This window comes from Chelonia mydas, chromosome 1, assembly GCF_015237465.2.
Source record: "Chelonia mydas isolate rCheMyd1 chromosome 1, rCheMyd1.pri.v2, whole genome shotgun sequence".
In the NCBI taxonomy this organism is placed as follows: domain Eukaryota; kingdom Metazoa; phylum Chordata; order Testudines; family Cheloniidae; genus Chelonia; species Chelonia mydas.
The window spans coordinates 249,474,186-249,493,045 of record NC_057849.1 but is presented as its reverse complement, the minus strand read 5'-3'; the positions used below and the strand labels follow the sequence as shown (position 1 = coordinate 249,493,045).

The window sequence follows — 18,860 nt, the reverse complement described above, 5'->3', positions numbered from 1 at the left end:
CTAAATATACATTAATGTTAACAACACTATGAGATGGATTGTGTCTTAAAGGCACAACCCTGCACTGAATGTGTAAGGAGGGACTATGCTGCAATGGTAGCCCAGGAGGAATTCTTTCTAGGGTTTCCAGGAAGTGCACACTGCAGCTCTGCCACCCTTGAAATGGATGCAGTGTGTGCTCTCCTCACGTCTGGGCTCACCTGCTGGCCCACGCACAGACTCTACCCCCCTGTGGCTGCCCCCTTTGTGGAAGAAAGCACCCTGTGATAGCTCAGTGGAGCAGGATAAGGGGAGAAAAGCACAAAGAGCTTTGACCCCAGCCCTTGTGCCCCCTGCACAGGGTCCATTAACAATCTGATACTATAAAAAAACCAAGAAACTCTTTACAGCATTAAAAAGCCAAACAAAATTCAATATTAAGTGCAAGAGTAAAATGGAGGGCCTGATTCTCATTTACTCTAAGGCCCCACCTGAGAACATCAGACTAATGTTTGTGTAACTTCTAGTGCTGTAAGGAAAAAAAAGCAACTGTTGCTTATGTAAGAAAGTGTGGTAGGTGTAAACCCTTAAAGTACTCGCCATGCAGATCTAAGAACTGCACTTCAAGACGAAGGTCTTTGTTGATTTAAGTAAGAATTTGCTCTCCATATCACAAAGCAGAAACTTTCTGCTGACTGACATTGGCGTGCACCAGCAAGAGAACCTTTACACAAGAATGAATTTGATTGAAAAATTAGCTGTCATTACTACTCTAACAATCTGGAAGAGACAACTTAAAAACAAATGCCTCGTTTTAACAATGATGTGCCAGTTGCTTTACTCCTATCACCTAGACCCTCAGCAATATAAGTTACATTAGTTTACAGTTCAACAGACTCAAGTTCAGTGGGCCAAATTCAAAGGTAATGTGCATAAGGCTCTTTTGCAGGGTGATGAGTGGGTGTAAATCATAAGACTAGATCTTTGCCCCAACAATTTCTCTTTGTGATCTTGCAGAGGGCAGCTATGCTGGCTTTATGCCAGTGGCTTCTGCCACCCCTCAACCCCATTGCAAGAGATGTATCAGGGCTGGCTTGGGTGACACTGCACTGATCCCTGGCCAAAGGACCATTGTAGCCTAAATTACCATAAAAATTAAAGCAGCCCTGTGGATAGTCTGTGTCAGGGGATGACCCAACCCCTGGCCCTGCTGAGATCAGAGGAAACATGAAGGTGGTTTAGAGCCACATTTGCCTTCACAGTCAGGGTTCAATCGTTGGCTGTGCCAAAGTGAGCAAGTTGGTCAGTCAAAGATAATCAAATGGGTATAATGTACACACAAGGGATTTTCTACGCCTCTCACTGACATCAGCGTAAGCCAGGAATGACCCATTGAAGACAGAGGAGTTACATTACTGTAATGTCGTAAGTGAGATCAGAAGCAAGCCCTATAGGTATGGATGAAGGCATATGTTACATGAACTTACAGTCTCACTAGCCTCACCTCTCAATTTAGCTACTTGTGTTTAATGTGTTTGAGAAGCATCATACATATAAAAGCAACTTCACTACAATCTCACCTTCTCTCATAGGGGCTAAAACATTAAATAAAAGCAATATAGGATGAAGGAAGCATCACTACCATTTTCAGATACCATCATACAAATCCCAGCCATAGCTATAGCAGAATGAAACACAACAGCAGTGAATCCCATTTGGTACAGTCGCTAGACCAATCTCACACTTGGTAAGGCAACTCACATCTTTTCATGTATTTATACCTGCTCTTGTATTTTCCACTCCATGCATCTGATGAAGTGGGTTCTAGCCCACAAAAGCTTATGCCCAAATAAATTTGTTAGTCTCTAAGGTGCCACAAGGACTCATCGTTGTTCTTCCATTTGGTACTGTAGTTTTAACAGGTCAGGCAGAGGTTACTCTCAATAGTTGTTCTGAGGAGGCAGGGGAGGAAATGTTTCACCTGTTTTACAAGAATATCTATACTCTCCATGAGGAAGAGACGCAAAAAAATTTTTATCTTTAGACTACAAGGAAGAACTGCAGTCTCATTGTTTGCGGATACAGCCAACGAGGAAGTAGTCATAGGAAATATTAAGAAAGACTGTGGTGCTCACAGACTGTGAGTATATTTATTAGCATACAAGAAACTCAACTGCAAAAGAGCCTTACCTGTCTTGTCTAGTTCAAGTGAACAATAGGGAACGCTCATGGATTTGAACAGCTCCTTCACCTGCATAAAGCACAGTGTATAAATATTGACATTAACACAAAGCACTGAACACCGAAATTTTCCGTTCTTCCCTCTACTAGGCCACCCATTTATCCTCCTATCTGCTATCTACATTTAGCCCATAAGAATCCTCCCAATGAGAGGCGTGTAGATGAATGGCTAGGGAAGAACCTCAGAGGTCATAGGTTCTCTTCCTGGCTCTGACACTGCCTCACTGTGTCCTTGCGCAAGTCACTTAGCCAGTCTCTGGGAAACACTGGGCCTTACTCCCAATGGTGAGCAGTCACTGTCTTGCACAAGAAATTCCAATGAGTTCTCTTAGGGGCCAGAGGTATAAATTAGAGCAGTTTCAAGGCTGCTCTAACTCAACCAGAGGCTTAGACCTAGTGATGAGCTGCCAAAATCTTAACAACTGGTTCCCTCCTCACCCCACGAGGGGGTCGTTGCCCACCCCCGCCCCCCGGGACTCCTGCCCCATCCAACCCCCCGCGTTCCTTGATGCCCCATCCCCTGACTGCCCCCAGAACCAGGCAGGAGGGTCTTGTGGGCCACCGTAGTGGGTGCCCACCCCACCCTTAAGAGCCAGAGGGACCTGCACGGGGCCAGGTTGGGAGTCCTGGCAGTGCTTACCTGGGGCACCTCCCAGGAAGCATCCAGCAGGTCCCTCTGGCTCCTAGGGGCGGGGGAGCATAGCTGGGTGGGGAGCAGGGGGAGCGGTCACTCCCCCCACTGATCACATCAAAAGTGGCACCTTAGGCGCCGACTCCATGGGTGCTCTGGGGCTGGAGCACCCACGGGGAAAATTTGGTGGGTGCAGAGCACCCACTGGCAGCTCCCTGCCCTGCGCCCAGCCCCAGCTCTCCTCCACTCTGCCTCTGCCCCTGAACGTGCCACCCCGTTCTGCTTCTCCACTCCCCCCACCCCGGCATCCCGCGAATCAGCTGTTCGGCGGGAAGCCAGGGAGGGCTGAGAAGCAGGCGGCGGCTTCCCGCTCAGGCCGAGGGGGGCAGAGGTGAGCTGGGACGGGGAGTGGTTCCCCTGCGCCCTCTCCCCCCCCCCACCCTCCCGGTTACCTGCTGTGACACGGGCGGCCCTCCTCACGCCCCCCTGCCCCAGCTCACCTCTGCCTCCCTGGGCCTGAGTGCGAAGCCGCCACCTGCTTCTCAGCCCGCCCCAGCTTCCCACGCGAACAGCTAATTCGCGGGAAGCCTGGGGGGGGCGGCGAAGCAGAGCTGGGTGGTGCGTTCAGGGGAGGAGGAGGAGGCGGAGTGCAGGTGAGCTGGGGCTGGGAGCTGCTGGTGGGTGCTCTGCACCCACCAAATTTTCCCCTTGGGTGCTCCAGGGCTGGAACACCCACGGAGTCAGTGTCTAAGGCACCACTTTTGGCCGGTTAAATTTAGAAACCCTTTTAGAGCTGGTTGTCCCTCGCGGAACAACTGGTTCTAAAAGGGCTTCTAAATTTAACAACTGGTTCTAGCGAACCAGTGCGAACCAGCTCCAGCTCACCACTGCTTAGACCACAGTAAACTGGCCCACAGGATCAAGGAGCTGGAACTGGCTACCCAAAGCCCTTCCTCCATTACACTCACCTCCCTAAGCCAAGCAGAACTCAGATGCAGGGTCAAATCTACCCTTGAGTTTTTGTTATCAATTTAATTTTGACAAGCCCTCTAAAATCCATTAAAAAGGAGTTATGTTAGCCTCATAACTGGTAAATCAGGAGTGAGGTAGATTGTTCTGCCATATTAGAAGTTAGCCGGGCAAGGAATTCATTAATTCTGATGCCTTAAAAATAGAGGTGAACACCAAAGTTCAAAATGTCTTATATTTTCCTCCATTTTTGCCACTCTGTCCTTATAATCAATGCCCTGAGAAAATCAGACGCTCACACTATCTTATCTATCCATTACAAGTTTTATTTTACTACTGACACAAGAACTAGAATGATTTAATCTTAGTTGTGCTGTGGTCGTTCTGCTCTGTGGCTTTTAAAGTCTTAGGGCCCAATCTTGCTTCCATCCAAAGTTAAGCTTGATTTGAGTGACAGCAAGATGTCGGATGATTTGAGCTAGAATTCAGTTAAAAATACTTTACATTAACAGTAGGGCTTCTGGTTTTAACTGATAATACCAATAAAACACTACCAACTTTAAAAAAATTAAATTGGTGCTTATTCAATAAACACTGGAAAAACTCTGGAAATGGTTACTTGTATTTAAGGGCTTGTCTACATGGAGCAGTAATGCACACTACGGCGGTGATTTCTAATGCACTCTAATGTGTTGTGCATTAACTGGTTTGTGTAAACCCTTAGATTCCATAGTGTGCTTTAATGTAGTGCTGTTTGAAACAGTACTACATTGAAGTGCACTAGGGAACATTATGAAGTGATTATTTATTACAGTATATACAAAGAGAAAGCCCCTTAGTGCCCTGATTTTTGGACATCTACATAAAATTGCTAAATTAAAAATAAATAATGAATCAAAAATTGCTAAAAATAAATCCTGCAAAACAGAACCCCTAATAACAGGAACAATGGGGCTGTGCTCTAACATAGATCCCTCTGCTAATGTATAAAATCTTATTCCAATTGCCCATCATTTTTAAAAATGATGTATTAACTTGAAATAAAACTTCTGTTCCCCTTTGAGAAAACGTAAATTATTTTTAAATTACATCCATTAGAGTACAAATGTACAATTAATGTGTAGAGGCATATGCAGGAAGTTACATAATAAGTGGGAAAATATCTTTATGTAGATGTGAATTTCCTTCTGGGAACTTCTCAACCTGAGTAAGAGTTAAACATGTTATCCATAACAGAAAGAAAAAAAGTGGTCATCTTTTAACAGAAAGATCATCCTTAGTTAATCAAAGCCAATGAATACGTGAAAAAGGCAGAAACTACTCTTCACAGTTCTGTTTCTCCAAAAGGACAAACTAGATAAATTAATAACTTTTCAAGAAATCTCTAAATAGCAGAGCAAGAGTATTACAGAAGCAAGGTAACTCAAGAATTGGCATTGACAAAGGGATGATAAATTCTGCCCCAGAATTAATAAGAAATCTCATCTGGGTCATCTATCTGAGGGCCTGACCTAAAGCCTTGAAGTCAATAGGAAAACTCTAATTTAGGATCAGGCCCTGAATGAACAGGCTGGGATGAAGAGCCAAAATTTAGCCCTTGCAACTTAATTTCCAGGTGCAGAACATCCAGAAACAGAACATTCTATGGCCCTCACTCAGCAAAGCACTTCAGCATATGCTTAGGTTTCAGCACGTGCTTAAATATGTCCCACTGAAGTAAACGTTAGGCACATGCTTAAGTACTTTTCTGGATTGAGGCCTGTGAGCTGGAAGGTGAGGACCAGATATTTGTCAGGGACAGTGGGATGGGTGCCAGATGCAGGAGAAGTCTGCAGCGAGGATGAGAGACCAGAAATACACTTTTTAGGGGGGAAAATAGAAAGACGGTTCTGGCCATGGCTGGACTAGGAAAAGTAGAGGAGACAGCAACCAAGACCTTGATCCTGAAAATGACTTCATATGAACAGACTCCTGTGCCCGTGTGGAGCCATGCTGAAGTCAATGGGATCTGGCAACTCAATTACGTTAGTGAAATGAAGGACACTGAACTTGTAAGATGTGACAAATCCTGTATATCTCTGCATGAAAATTAACACATTACCTTAGCAGAGAGACTGCATGCTGTGTTACTGAAGATCATAACAGTGTTTTTATCTATGTAGGCCTGTATTTTAAACTGCAGGTCTGTATCTTTATTTTTGCAGGAAGCTGTAATGGCTTGTCCATTGTTTGCATTCTGAGCTGCATGGTGATAATCTTCTGCTGCTATAAGAAATTAAAACAAAGTGGAGTAACCAAAAACCAGACTGTAAAATGGTTTACGATAAAGATGACATGCTGAGAATAGGTTCAGATGAAATTAAAATATTAATAATTTATTTCAAAGGGTTTTTTAACACAATTCCCTAATTTTAGTCATCTGGTTCCATTGTTCTTTCTCTGTCCCCGCTCACACACCAGCAGGCAAAGTCTAAGGGTATGATTATACTTGGAGTTGGGGGTTTGATTCCCAGCTCACATAGAGATACTTGTGCTAGCTCGCATCAAGCTAGTGTGCTAAAAATAGCCGTGTAGCCGCAGTAGCAAAGGCAGTGGCAAGTGGCAGCGTGGGGTAGCTGCCCTGAGTACCAACCCACCTAAACCCCATGAGCACATACTTAGCATGGCTAGCCTGTGCTGCCACTCACCGCTGCCAATGCTACCGCAGCTACTGTTTTTAGTGTGCTGCCTCAAAGAGAGCTAGCATGAGTATGTCTACACGAGCTGGGGGGACTCAACCCCCCCCCCCCAACTCCAAGTGTAGACGCAGCATAAGAGCATGAAATGCTGAACTCACGGAAGCCAATGGCAAAACTCCCACTGACTTCAATGAGGCCAGGATTTCATTGCATGACATTTTATGAAAACGCCTTACCATTCACATTTTTTGCTCTAGAAATCATAACTGAGGCAAGCTTTCAGGATTTGGCTCTGTTCCTGCAATCGGATCCATGCAGGAAGATCCCTGAATTCTTGTAGAACCTAATTACTGGGGTCCACCTATTCAGATCTCATTTCAGAATTGGAGCCTTCAGCATCGTCAGCTGAGCATCAGTGTTCCAAGAGAGGCTCAAACCTTTATCATATTCTTTTCCCACGTGACTGTGGCATGTTTTCAGTAAAGCATATGGGGATTTAGTCATGAGGCTCTAATTAATGTTAATGGAGATGTTTTACATGAGGGTAAATAGATTATGTGCTAATCTTAAATGTTTCCAGAGCATTCACAATATAAATTACACAAGCCTAGTATAGAACAAGGTTGCAGCAATTAATTCAATAGCTCCTAAACTTTAATAATACCCCTCTTAATGACAGAATTTACTACTCAATTATTTACTAATACTGATTTACTCCAGTATCTGAACATTTCCATCTCCCATTTTATTTTAAAGTAAATAAAACTGGTTAAAATAAACAAATATAAAACTACTGTAGCTTTGTAGTATAACAAATGTCAATAATAGGTCTCATAAAAAGCTGTATATGACACATTTAGTTATAACTTATAAGAACCATCCTATAAGACCAACAATAATTCTTAGCAATTAGGCTCTGATTAATCAATTTCAGTAGCAGTTAGGAGCCTAAATACCCTTGTGGATCTGGGACATTGTATGAAAATAGTCTAAAAATAGACTAACATTAACTAATGATACCATTTTTCCTGTCTCTCCATTACCTCCCTAATATTTATTTTTCCTTGTCATGTCATGTTTGAATTTAGAACAAAAATCCCACAAACTAAATGGGATTACTTTTCTGTGTAAGAACTGCATAAATGAGTAAGGGTTTCCAGGATCAGGTCCTGAAATTGTGAACTCCTCATGGTTAGAACTGTGTTTTTTAGTTATTTGTAAAGCACCACACCCATGTACAATGTAATAGAAAACAGACTAACATGGCTGCTACTGTATACATCATACGGATACAAATAATAGTTAAAATATAAATATATTTCACATTTAATAAAATTCAAACCATTATATAATCTAACATTTCATGATCTTTTGGACATACCCATATCAATTACTGAACAGTGGAATATCATTTTAACATGACTAATAAGATGCAGCATACTGTAAGTGGCATAAACACACTATGTGACTAGTCTCTATAAAGTCTCTATTGTCACTTGTTTGAGATGACCTGCATATCTGGGCTTCCTGCCTTGATGCTCACAGTTATTGTGGTCAACACAAATCTGGGGCAACCACAATAACAACAACTAGCTCTTATGGCAGACATTTAATGGATTAAAAACTGGCTAACTAAGAGCTTTCAAAACGTAAATGAGGAATCATCATCAAGCGGGTGTGTTTCCAGTGGGGTCCTGCAGGAATTGGTTCTTGGCCCTGTGCTATTTAACATTCTTATCAGTGACATGGAAGAAAATATAAAATCATCACTGAAAAAGTCTGCAGGAAGTGGCAAAAAAATTGAGGAAGTGGCAAATAATGAAGAGGACAGGTCACCAATTGAGAGTGATCTGGACTGCTTAGTAAACTGAGTACAAGCAAACAGCATGTGTTTTAATATGACTAAATGTAAATTAGGGATGTAAAAGTTTAACCCGTAAACTGGTTAACCGATAAGCTTGATGCTTATCGGTTTCTGTTAACGATTAAACTCCGCCCAGGGACCCAGCTGCTGCCCCACGCGCCCGCGGTCCCTCCAGGCTGCTAGCCCCACACCCGGGGCTCTGCTGCCACCCGCCATCCTGGCATCCCTGCATGGCTGGCATCCCAGCTCCCGCCCCATGTCAGGGCTCTGCTGCTGCCCGGCATCCCAGCATGCCTGGGGTCCCTCCGGGCTCCCGGCCCCATGCTGGTGGTCCCTCCCAGCAGTGGGGATCCCCAGGGGTGACAGCAGAGCCCCACGTAAAATGTGGGGGTGCTGCAGCACCCTCTGCTTCGCTAGTTCCCCGGGTAAATGTTTAACCGTGTAACTGATAGAATTTTAATTGGTTACCGTTTTTTACAGGTTATTTACATCCCTAATGTAAATATCTAGGGCCAAAAAAATGTAGGCCATACTTACAGGATGGATGACTAATCTGGGAAGTAGTGACTCTGAAAAAGGTTTGGGGGCTACGTTAGATAATCAACTGAACATAAGATCTCAGTGTGACGCTGTAGCCAAAAGAGCTAATGCAATCTTGGAATGCAGAAATGAGAATCTTGAGTAGGAGTTGAGAGGTTACTGGTGCAACTGCTGCTTGAATACTGTGTCCAGTTCTGGTGCCCACAGTTCAAAAAGGAGGTTGATAAATTGGAAAGGGCTCAGGGAAGAGCCATGAGAATAATTAAAGGATTAGACAACATGCCTTGTAGTGATAGACTCAAAGAGCTCAGTCTATTTAGCTCAACGAAAAGAAGGTTAAGGGGTGACTTGATTACAGTCTATAAGTATTTACCTGAGGAACTATATTTAATAAAGAGCTCTTCAAACTAGCAGAGAAATAAATATATAACACAACCCAATGGCTTGAAGTTGAAGCTAGACAAATTCAGCCTGGAAATAAGGCGTAAATTTTTTAAAAGTGAGAGTAATTAACCACTAGACCAAAGGGATGTGGTGGATTCTCCATCACTGGCAATTTTAAAATCAAGATTGGATGTTTTTCTAAAAGATCTGCTCTAGGAACTATTTTGGAGAAGTTCTATGGCCAGACTAGATGATCACAATGGTCCCTTCTGGCCTTGAAATCTATGGATCTGTTACCCCCTTAACTCTTTTGCAGACCTTTATCTACCCTTAGTCATCTTGTTCCCTCTGCCCCCATTCTTAACTGCTATCTTGGTCCTATCAAGAAAAATCCTGCAATATTTATAATCTCTAAATACACTGTTTAGTGGGCAATCTCTTGTGAACAGAGATTTTCTCATCATGGTGAAAATATAAATAGGCTTAAAGATTGGTGAACTGGTTCTGGTTCATAGGCGCCAGAGATGGTCAAGCTGGTGTGCGTGAGGGTGAGGTGTGAGAGGGGAACAGGAGGGTCAGGCTTGGGGGTGGGGGAGGGAGGGTATTCCCTCCACGGCTCTGGGAAGGAACTGTTTTGGTTGGTTGGCCCTCTCCCACCACCTCACAGACACATGCATGCACACCCTTCTCATAGAATCACAGGAATGTAGGGCTGGAAGGGACCTCAAGAGGTCATCTAGTCCAGTCCCCTGCACTGTAGCAGGGCCAAGTAAACCTAGATCATCTCTGACTGGTGTTTGTCCAACCTGTTCTTAGAAACCTACAGTGATGGGGATTCCACAACCTCCCTGGGAAGCCGTTCCAGAGCTTAACTACCTTCATAATTAGAAAAAACTTTCTAATATCTGACCTAAATCTCCCTTGCTGCAGATTAAGCCAATTACTTCTCCTACTTTCAGTGGACATGGAGAACAATTGATCACTTTCCTCTTTATAACAAGCCCTTAACATATTTGAGGACTCTTATCAGGTCCCCCCTCAGTCTTCTTTTCTCAAAACTAAGCTTCCCCAGGTTTTTTTTAAACCTTTCCTCATAGGTCAGCTTTTCTAAACCTTATATAATTTTTGATGCTCTTCTCTGGACTCTCTCCAATTTGCCCCCATCTTTCTTAAAGTGTGGTGCCCAGACTTGGACACGGTACTCCAGATAAGACCTCACCAGTGCCGAGTAAAGCGGGACAATTACTTCCACGTTTTCCACGACACTCCTGTTAATACCCCCCAGAATATTAGCCTTTTTGCAGTCCTTCTGGCACCCATGGGTGGTGGTGCCCACCTTATAACTTTTAGCCTAGTGGTTAGAACACTTGCCTAGGCTATGGAAGAACCTTGTTCAAATCTTTTCTCCCTTTCAGGCAGGAGAGGGAATTGAACCTGGGTCTCCCACATCCCAAGCAAGTACTCCTGCCACTGGGCTAAAAGTTATAAGGTGGACACCACCATTGGCCAGATTTTAAATGGGACCCAATCTAATAAGCAGCCCCTCAGCACACTTACAAGATCAGGCCCTGCATGCAAGATAGGTGCCTATCTTTCCTGTTTGTCAGTCCTTCTGTGGCTTAGGCAGGAGACAGGCGTCCAGATGCCTAGAGGGAGGCAGCAGCGTGCTTGTTCAGAGGCAGAAATTTAGGTACCAAGGGAACTTGTACCCTGAAAATCTTGGTGTCAAATTCGTTTAGACGCCTACAGAGTTCAATAGTTTTGTGGATCACTAAAGAGCCTAAAACTGGGACTCAGGCATCTAAAAACTTTTTGTGAATCTAGCACCAAGTGCTTAGGAATTCGGTATCATCCTCCTCATTTTACAGGTGGGGAAACCAAGGCACAGAGGACTGAATTGACTTGTCCAAGGTCACGCAGCAGAGCTGGGAATAGAATCCTGAGTCCTAGTCCACTGCTCTAACAAACAACACTGCCTGATGCACACCAGTAAAACTATTCCTTTCTGAACCGTCTCTATCTATTATTTACTATCAGGTCTGCATTTTAGTGACACAGAACATCACAAGCAAACACAGGGAAGAACTTTGCATTAAAGGAAGAGCACCATCAACCAAGTATCAAAAGTGAACGTGGCCAAAGGAAACCAAGCTTTCCTAAGCAGCGTCCCAGCATCTCTGAAAGTGTTTTGAGGCTAAGTGTAGAATGAGTGGGCAGTAGAAGAGAGTCCAGATCCTAGAGATTTGCAGTCTGGAAGCTCTCAGGTGTTAGCAGCATGACAAAGGTAGACCTGACAGTTCTAGAAGGGTGGTATATTATAACTTTATTAAATTCAAGACATGACACTATTCAAAATAAAACAAAGTGAATAAAATCCTTTCGTTCAATACTGTACACATGATGCAGAAATATCAGTGAATTTCTATAGCATGTATTTCACCTTCATTTAGTTTGTACTAAAACACAAAAGTAAGCTTTAAAATAGCTCAAATATCTCATTCAGCAATTTGAACTGTAAACAGCTTGTCCATTTCTATTAGAAGGAGAGCATTATAGTAATGCTCCATTAATGAGCACCTCTTTTCTTGTGCTTATCTTTAAAAGGATAAATATGTGGTTGAAGGCAGGTATATCAGTCTTAGAATGTTTAAAGACCTTTTAATATGACCTGGAAAAGGTTACCTCAGGTTAATTATAAACACCTGAGTCTAATTAAGGACAGCCTGTGACCTTTAGAAACCTCTTCCAGTTAGAGTGAGGGAGAGAGGAGAGGAGAAGGCAGCAAAAGGGCTGTGTGCAGTGAGGGGGGAAGGTTTTTCCAAATAAAGAGCTGTTTTTCTCAATAAGAGAAATGTGTTTATTTCTGTTTTGGGAGCGGGCCTTGGTTCCCAGCATAGCTGGGCACAGAGTGGATTAGTGGGTGGCTGGCAATTGGTAGCCAGCATATGAAGAGGCATACTTCATTGAGAGGTAGGAAATGGACTCTTGTTTGTTTAAGGAAGCTCTTGGACCAACCTAGGGCCTCCTCTAATTACACCAAAATGAAGAACTAAACTTCTAGAGTAGGACTGATTTACCTCACACGCGCCCAATGCCATTGGGAGAAACGCTGCGCCCTGACATGATGAAAGAGGTGTATTGTCACACATGGTATTAGGGATGGGATTTGGCACAGCTGACTTTTCCCAGGGAGAGGGAAACCATTTTGGAGAATGGAGGAAGTGGTGAGGGTGTGAACACAGCAGGAGACAGTCAACTGCTGATAAACCAGGCAACACAAGACCAAGTCACTCTATGCAAAGTAGTGAGACAACTAAAAGCCCTGACTCAGATGGGAGGTGGCCACAAGGGAACTTAATCCCTGAAGGCTAACAGTTATCTACAAAAAATGACAACAGAGGCATGACATCAAGGCATATCTCCTCACATTTGAAAGAACAGCCCTATAGGAGGCCTGGCTCCGAGACCAGTGGGCCAGTACCCTCACTTCTGGTTCCTTTCCCATATTGGGAGACTCAGAAGGCATATTATGACATGCCAACAGAAACTGCTAAAGACTACTTCCAGACAACTACAGCCATAAGGGCCCAGAGATTCCACTAGTGGAGATACCCAGAGACAAAGCACCAAGATCACAACTGTTCAACTTGATCCATCTGAGACAGGAGTGGCTGCCTTCCGGGACCAACAGCATGGAAAAAAATCATGGAACTCTTGGGTTTGGACAGATTCCTGAGAAGACTACCACGAGACCTCTGAGGGTAGGCTGGCCAAAACGACCCTTCCTCTTATGATGATTTAGTCACCCTCACAGAGAGGCACTTAATGGCCAGAAAGCTTTCTCAGATGACCAAAGATGTGCCAGATGACGAAGCCAGTCTCAGTCCTAAAGGCCCAGACCTCAGAAAGTTTGTGTAGGACTATGTTGGGGAGGAGGGATGCCGAAAGAGAGCTGAGGCCAAAAAGGGCCTTTGGGAACCAGGGAGAGAAGGCAATGGGATAAGACCTAATAGCTCAAAGAATGAGGGAATACCCTGGACTGTGTACAGATGTTATGCTTGTTTTTATTCCTATGTGTTTTGTTCAGTCTTGTTAAAGTTCCTCAAGAATTTAGGTTATTTCACATTTGTTTTTGGGTGTCTTAAGTTGGGCTCCCAAAATCATTGGCCACTTTCAAAAATGTTGATCTTTGTTTCCCCTTTTGTTCCTGTGGGTCTCTCTCACAGCAACCTGGGACACATTTTTCTTTTTCTAATAAAGGCATATGATTGTCAAATCACAAAAACTGTCAAGAGACATCAGGGCAGGTGCAGGATCTTATGCTACTTTTAACTTATTTATTTTCAAACTGACGAAATGTCCATTTGATGGTGTTATGCTTGTGGGGAACTAGGGGATATAACAAAACACATAGGAATAAAAAAAAATGCATACTGAACGAGCATTAGGCTGGCAAGGAAACGTACTGGCAGTTCATATACTAAGGGATAAGTCCTGCTCTCAGTTACTACTGAGGTCATTAAGGGTATGCCTACACGACAAGTGCTGCAGCTGTGTTGCTGCAGCTATGCAACGGTAGCACAGTAGTGTAGACACTTGGTACAGCAATGGAAGGGATTTTTCTGTTGTAGAAAATCTGCCCCCTCGAGAGGTGGTAGCCAGGTCAACCTAGTGGTGTCTCCACTGGGGCTTAGATTGGCTCAATTATGTCTCTCAGGGGTGTCGATTTTTCACACCCTTGAGTGACATAGCCAAATCAAGCTAAATTTTAGGTGCAGACTAGGCCTAAGATTGCACTGATTTAAGCGAGGACAAAATTGAGCCCAGAGTTTGCAAGCTCGCATCCGTCAACAGTAATGCTATGTGAACACAGCTATGAAGCATTGTTTGTTATATTTTAAAAGTCCACACGCACAATAATATGGCAGAAACGTTTACAGGAAACAGCACAAAGAGAAATAAAATGAGTTTGGGCCTAATTCGTCACTGCATTACTCCAGTTTCACGCTGATGTAATTTCATTGATTTCAGTACGGTTACACTGGCATTAATGTAGAGTAACACAGCAGTGATTTGGGCCCCTTCTCTTCATACCATGAAGTTGTGTTGGATTTTGGGGCTCTGCCAGCTATTATTAGTAAAAGAAAATGTGCAAAAGTGATTTTTAATAGTAACAATATTTTACAACTCTACCCACGAAGGGCCTGATACCAAACTCACTCCAAGATTCCAGTTAGAATCTTTCCATACATGCCAGTGACAAGGAATTGCGTCTCAAGAGCCCAACCCTCAACTCCTACTGAAGTCATCGGAAGTGTAAGGCACTCAGCACCTCACAAATTTGGACCGAGATGTGGAGTTGGGGGAGATGAGGACATGGAGCTGGGGGAGGAGAGGGGAGATTCTATGGACTATATAGTATGTGATCATGTGTAAAGCTAAGATTTAATCATGGGTATTTTTAGTAAAATTCATGGACAGGTCACGGGCAATAAACAAAAGTTCACGGCCCTGTGACCTGTCCATAACCTGTACTATATACCCCTGACTAAATCTTGGGTGCTCTGGGGAGGTTCCAGGAGCAAAGCTGCTGCTCTGGAGGGGCGGCTCCTCTCTGCATTCTATTTCTGGGGAAGCTGTATATAAAAGAGATGTAAAGTGGTTTACATTATCTTACAGAACTACAAAAGTGTTTTAGCCCTGACGATTCTTCAAGTATTATATATACAAAAATGCTCTATGGCAACAACAAAACAAAAAACAACCAACCCATATCCAAATTTGAGGGAGTGAGGGCTGTGTATTAAAAACTTTCCATAATCCAAAAATATGTAATGTTTTAAAAGTTTCCTTCAGCCTTGAATGCCCTATTAAAATATTACATATTTAAAATGGCTTTTGGTTTACTCTAGATACACTTAGTTTTTTGTTTTGTTTTTTTTAAATCTCAGCCATTCAGCATTTCAAACCCTTTACATTTTTAAATCACTTTTTACAGTTTTTTAGTGAATCTAGTCTTCATGCTAAGTGCCAAGCTGATAGCACTGGAGATGGAAGTCCTGACCTTGATTTATCCATAGAACAAATACAAAACGGACAGCTGAAGTGCAAACTTCTTCACACGGTACTGCTAGTTGCCTTAGTCCTAACCTGGACTGGAGGGACTCTCTCTGTGGGTGAGAGGACAATTCAGTCTTCATGTCACTTCAAAATTTGCCCTCTCTGCTGTGAATGCTACCAGGGTGCCATTTATGGTGATAAGAACTTCCGTGATATGGACACCTACTCAAGGAATCTTGCACTAAGTGAGCTGTAGCCCACGAAAGCTCATGCTCAAATAAACTGGTTAGTCTCTAAGGTGCCACAAGTACTCCTTTTCTTTCAGTGACTAGTGCTACCATGCTGGTAAATACTAATCGCTAGATTTTGATGTCCTTATTCATTGGCATTGTACTCCCTGACTAGCCCCACTCATTTAAGTTAGTTTATTAACGGAGTAAAGTACTACTGAACATCATCATCATTATTAATTACTTGTATTATCAAAGTATCTAGAAGTCCCACTCATGGACCAGGTCCCTATTGTGCCAGGTGCTGTACAAACACAGAACAGAACGACAGGTTATCAGAATCTGGCCATAGATAGATAGGAACTGAATCAACCACATCATCTTTGATTCACATAAACCAGATCAAGATTTTGATAAGTATAAGCAATCACAGAAAACACTTCAATTTCTCAAGTTGAATTTTAGAAACATATTATTACTGAAGCCTTGTCTGCAGTCACACGTTTACTTCATTAAACAGGTCTACCTTTTCCAAAATTACATACACAGGTACCTAAAAAGTCCCAGTATAAGAAGTCCTGAGTCAGGGTTAGAAGAGGGAATTGAAGCAGAAAGATAGCTACAGAGCTCTCAATTTTATGTTGCCCCACCCCCCCACACACAATTTTTAGCTTCAGTTTCTGAGACTTATGAATTCTTTTACCAGAAAATCTAAGTGTTTCATTGTCAGTTTATGGACCAGAGCTATCGATTAATTGGCATTTGTCAAGTACTTTGAGTAAAGGGCTGCCAGTACTGTGTATTTTTAGGCAGATATGTAGAAAGATGGTCTATACAGTTAGCTATTTCGCTGCAGAGACTCACACCTGATTTACGTAGGAGGCCGAGATTTTCAAAAGCAACTAGTGATTTGGGATGCTTTTATTTTGGGGCACCTAGCTTAGTTCGGGCATCTTAAACGGGCTTGATTTTCATGGGGCAGGCACTTGGCACCTTCTGCAAATCAGGCCCCAATCTATGAAGCTGGGCACCCCAAATCACTAGCCAGTGGCAGGGCTGCACATCTTGGCCGATACCCACACAGAAGAAAAATCGCAGGCTTCCACTGCGGAAGCCCCCGCGCTTGGCAGGCAGGCCCCCGGCAGGGAGAGACGCGAGGAGGTGGGGAGGCGCTGGGGAGCGGCTGCCACCTGGCACCGGCAGAGCGAACTTTCTGCTGCTGCGGGAGCCGAGCCCCGCTCCCTGCTCCCACCTTCCTGCCCGGCTGCCGCCTGGTCCCCGCGCGAGGGGCGGGTTGCCTACCTGCTCGGTGGGGCTGCTCCCGGCGGGGGCTACTGGGGCGGGCAGCCTGTTCGGCCGGCAGCACCGCTTTGCCCTTCCTCACCGAGCTCCCCATGGCGCGGGTGTGAGCGCATCCTCCTCCAGCGGCTCCCAGGGAGGGGCCGCGCAGCGCCCTCTGCCAGGCCAGCACCAGACAAGGACGCAAGGAAAGCCCTGGCTGCAGCGAACGGAGCTGCGCCCTCCCCTCCTGCGAGGCGAAGCTCCGCTTGCAATAGCAACAGAGCCGCCGGCAAACCCCTCCCCACGTGCTTGCGGCGCTGGAACGGGTTTCCAGGGCGTGGGGCGACCCCTGCCGGCGGACGCGCCTCAGCTACCGCGTGCTGCAGACGATGCCGGACCGCCTTCTGGCTCCCAATTGATTCTTTTTTACACCAGGCTGTTTAACAAACTGAGCTGCCCCTGGAAGGAGAAATGTGGAGGGGGAATCACAGCAGCTGTTTAATGAATTGGCCTGTGCCCAAATCCGCAGTCTTGAGGAGCTGATGAGGGGCAGCTCCCTTGTGACTTTATTAATTAATGATTAATTAATGTCTTAGCGATTGGCTGAACAAGAAGTAGGCCTGAGTGGACTTCTGGGCTGTAAAGTTTTACATTGTTTTGGTTTTGAGTGCAGTCATGTGACAAAAAAAATCTCCATTTGTCAGTTGTGCTTTCACCATCAAGAGATTGCACTACAGTGCTTGTATGAGGTGAATTGAAAAATACTATGTCTTTTGTTTATCATTTTTACAGTGCAAATATTTGTAATCAAAAATAATAATATCAAGTGAGCATAGTACACTTTGTATTCTGTGACAAGAAAAGGAGGACTTGTGGCACCTTAGAGACTAACCAACTTATTTGAGCATGAGCTTTTGTGAGCTACAGCTCACTTCATCGGATGCTCATGCTCAAATAAATTGGTTAGTCTCTAAGGTGCCACAAGTACTCCTTTTCTTTTTGCGAATACAGATTAACACGGCTGTTACTCTGAAACCTTTGTATTCTGTGTTGTAATTTAAATAAGTATATTTGAAAATGTAGAAAAACATCAAAAATATTTCAATTGGTATTCTGTTGTTTAACAATGTGATTAAAACTGATTAATTGCTATTTTTTTTTGAGTTAATTGCGTGATTTAACTATGATTAATCGACAGCCCTAACTTTTAGTCAAGCATACCTCAGACTACTGTACATACCATAGACACAACAGATGAGGTGTCTTAGAAGTAAAAGATATTACTCAATTTCCTTGGAAGACCAATGCAGCTAAAATAAGGCATTGAGTAAAGGTGGGGGGGATTTTCTTCAATATAAAAATATGCAGAAACTACTACTAAAACTGGAGCTTTAGCAGGTCAGCTCAAGAAGCATATTGCAAACTGACATGGAATTAGAACAGAGCACATGGCAAAACATATTTTAAAAGTTAAATATCCCTACTTTTTTTTTTAATTTTTTTTTATTTTGGAACCATGCTCAAAGGGACACTACAAAGAGGTTAAGTGAAAAATTAAAAATATGACCTGTCCTTATTGTAATCCTACTTACAAGCATCCACCCATATGGGAATGCAATGTGGCCTAGTGGATAGAACAGTGGAGTGGACTCAGGTGACCTGGTTCTATTCCCTGCTCTGTTGCTGGCCTGAGGGCTGACCTTGGACAAATCATTTCACCTATCAGTGCCTCAGTTTCCCATGGGTGAAGCGGAGATGATACTTGCCTCCTTTGTAAAATGCTTTAAGATCTACAGGTGAAAAGCACTACATAAGAGCTAGATATAATTATTATATTTATCTTTTTCATTTCTGATTTCAAAAATATTAAAAAGGGGTAAAAGAGGACAACTTTAACTATAAGTAAATCACAGACAGTAGCACGTGTCCACATATGCTGTCTAGCTTTTGGAAACATTTGGATTAAAAAAAAAACCAAGGATGGACTCTGAAAGTAAAGATCT

At 43.5% G+C, this 18,860-nt stretch overlaps 1 protein-coding gene across 3 annotated transcripts in view; it reads right to left on the bottom strand.

Annotated features, from left to right (window-relative positions):
• Positions 1 to 17,396, bottom strand: part of TXNRD1 (thioredoxin reductase 1) — a 51,751-nt gene extending 34,355 nt beyond the window's left edge. The window contains exons 1-3 of one of the 3 annotated variants that reach the window (XM_007066126.4): positions 16,879 to 17,396; positions 5,922 to 6,082; positions 2,170 to 2,230 (exon numbers count right to left, since the gene is read on the bottom strand). In XM_007066126.4, coding sequence (XP_007066188.3) covers positions 2,170 to 2,230; positions 5,922 to 6,082; positions 16,879 to 16,972 — 316 coding nt within the window. In that variant the 5' untranslated portion in view covers positions 16,973 to 17,396. Of the gene's footprint in view, positions 1 to 2,169; positions 2,231 to 5,921; positions 6,086 to 16,878 lie in introns of all 3 variants that reach the window. The other 2 variants (XM_027828425.3, XM_027828426.3) reach the window with 2 other exon arrangements.
• Positions 17,397 to 18,860: the final 1,464 nt, after the last annotated feature.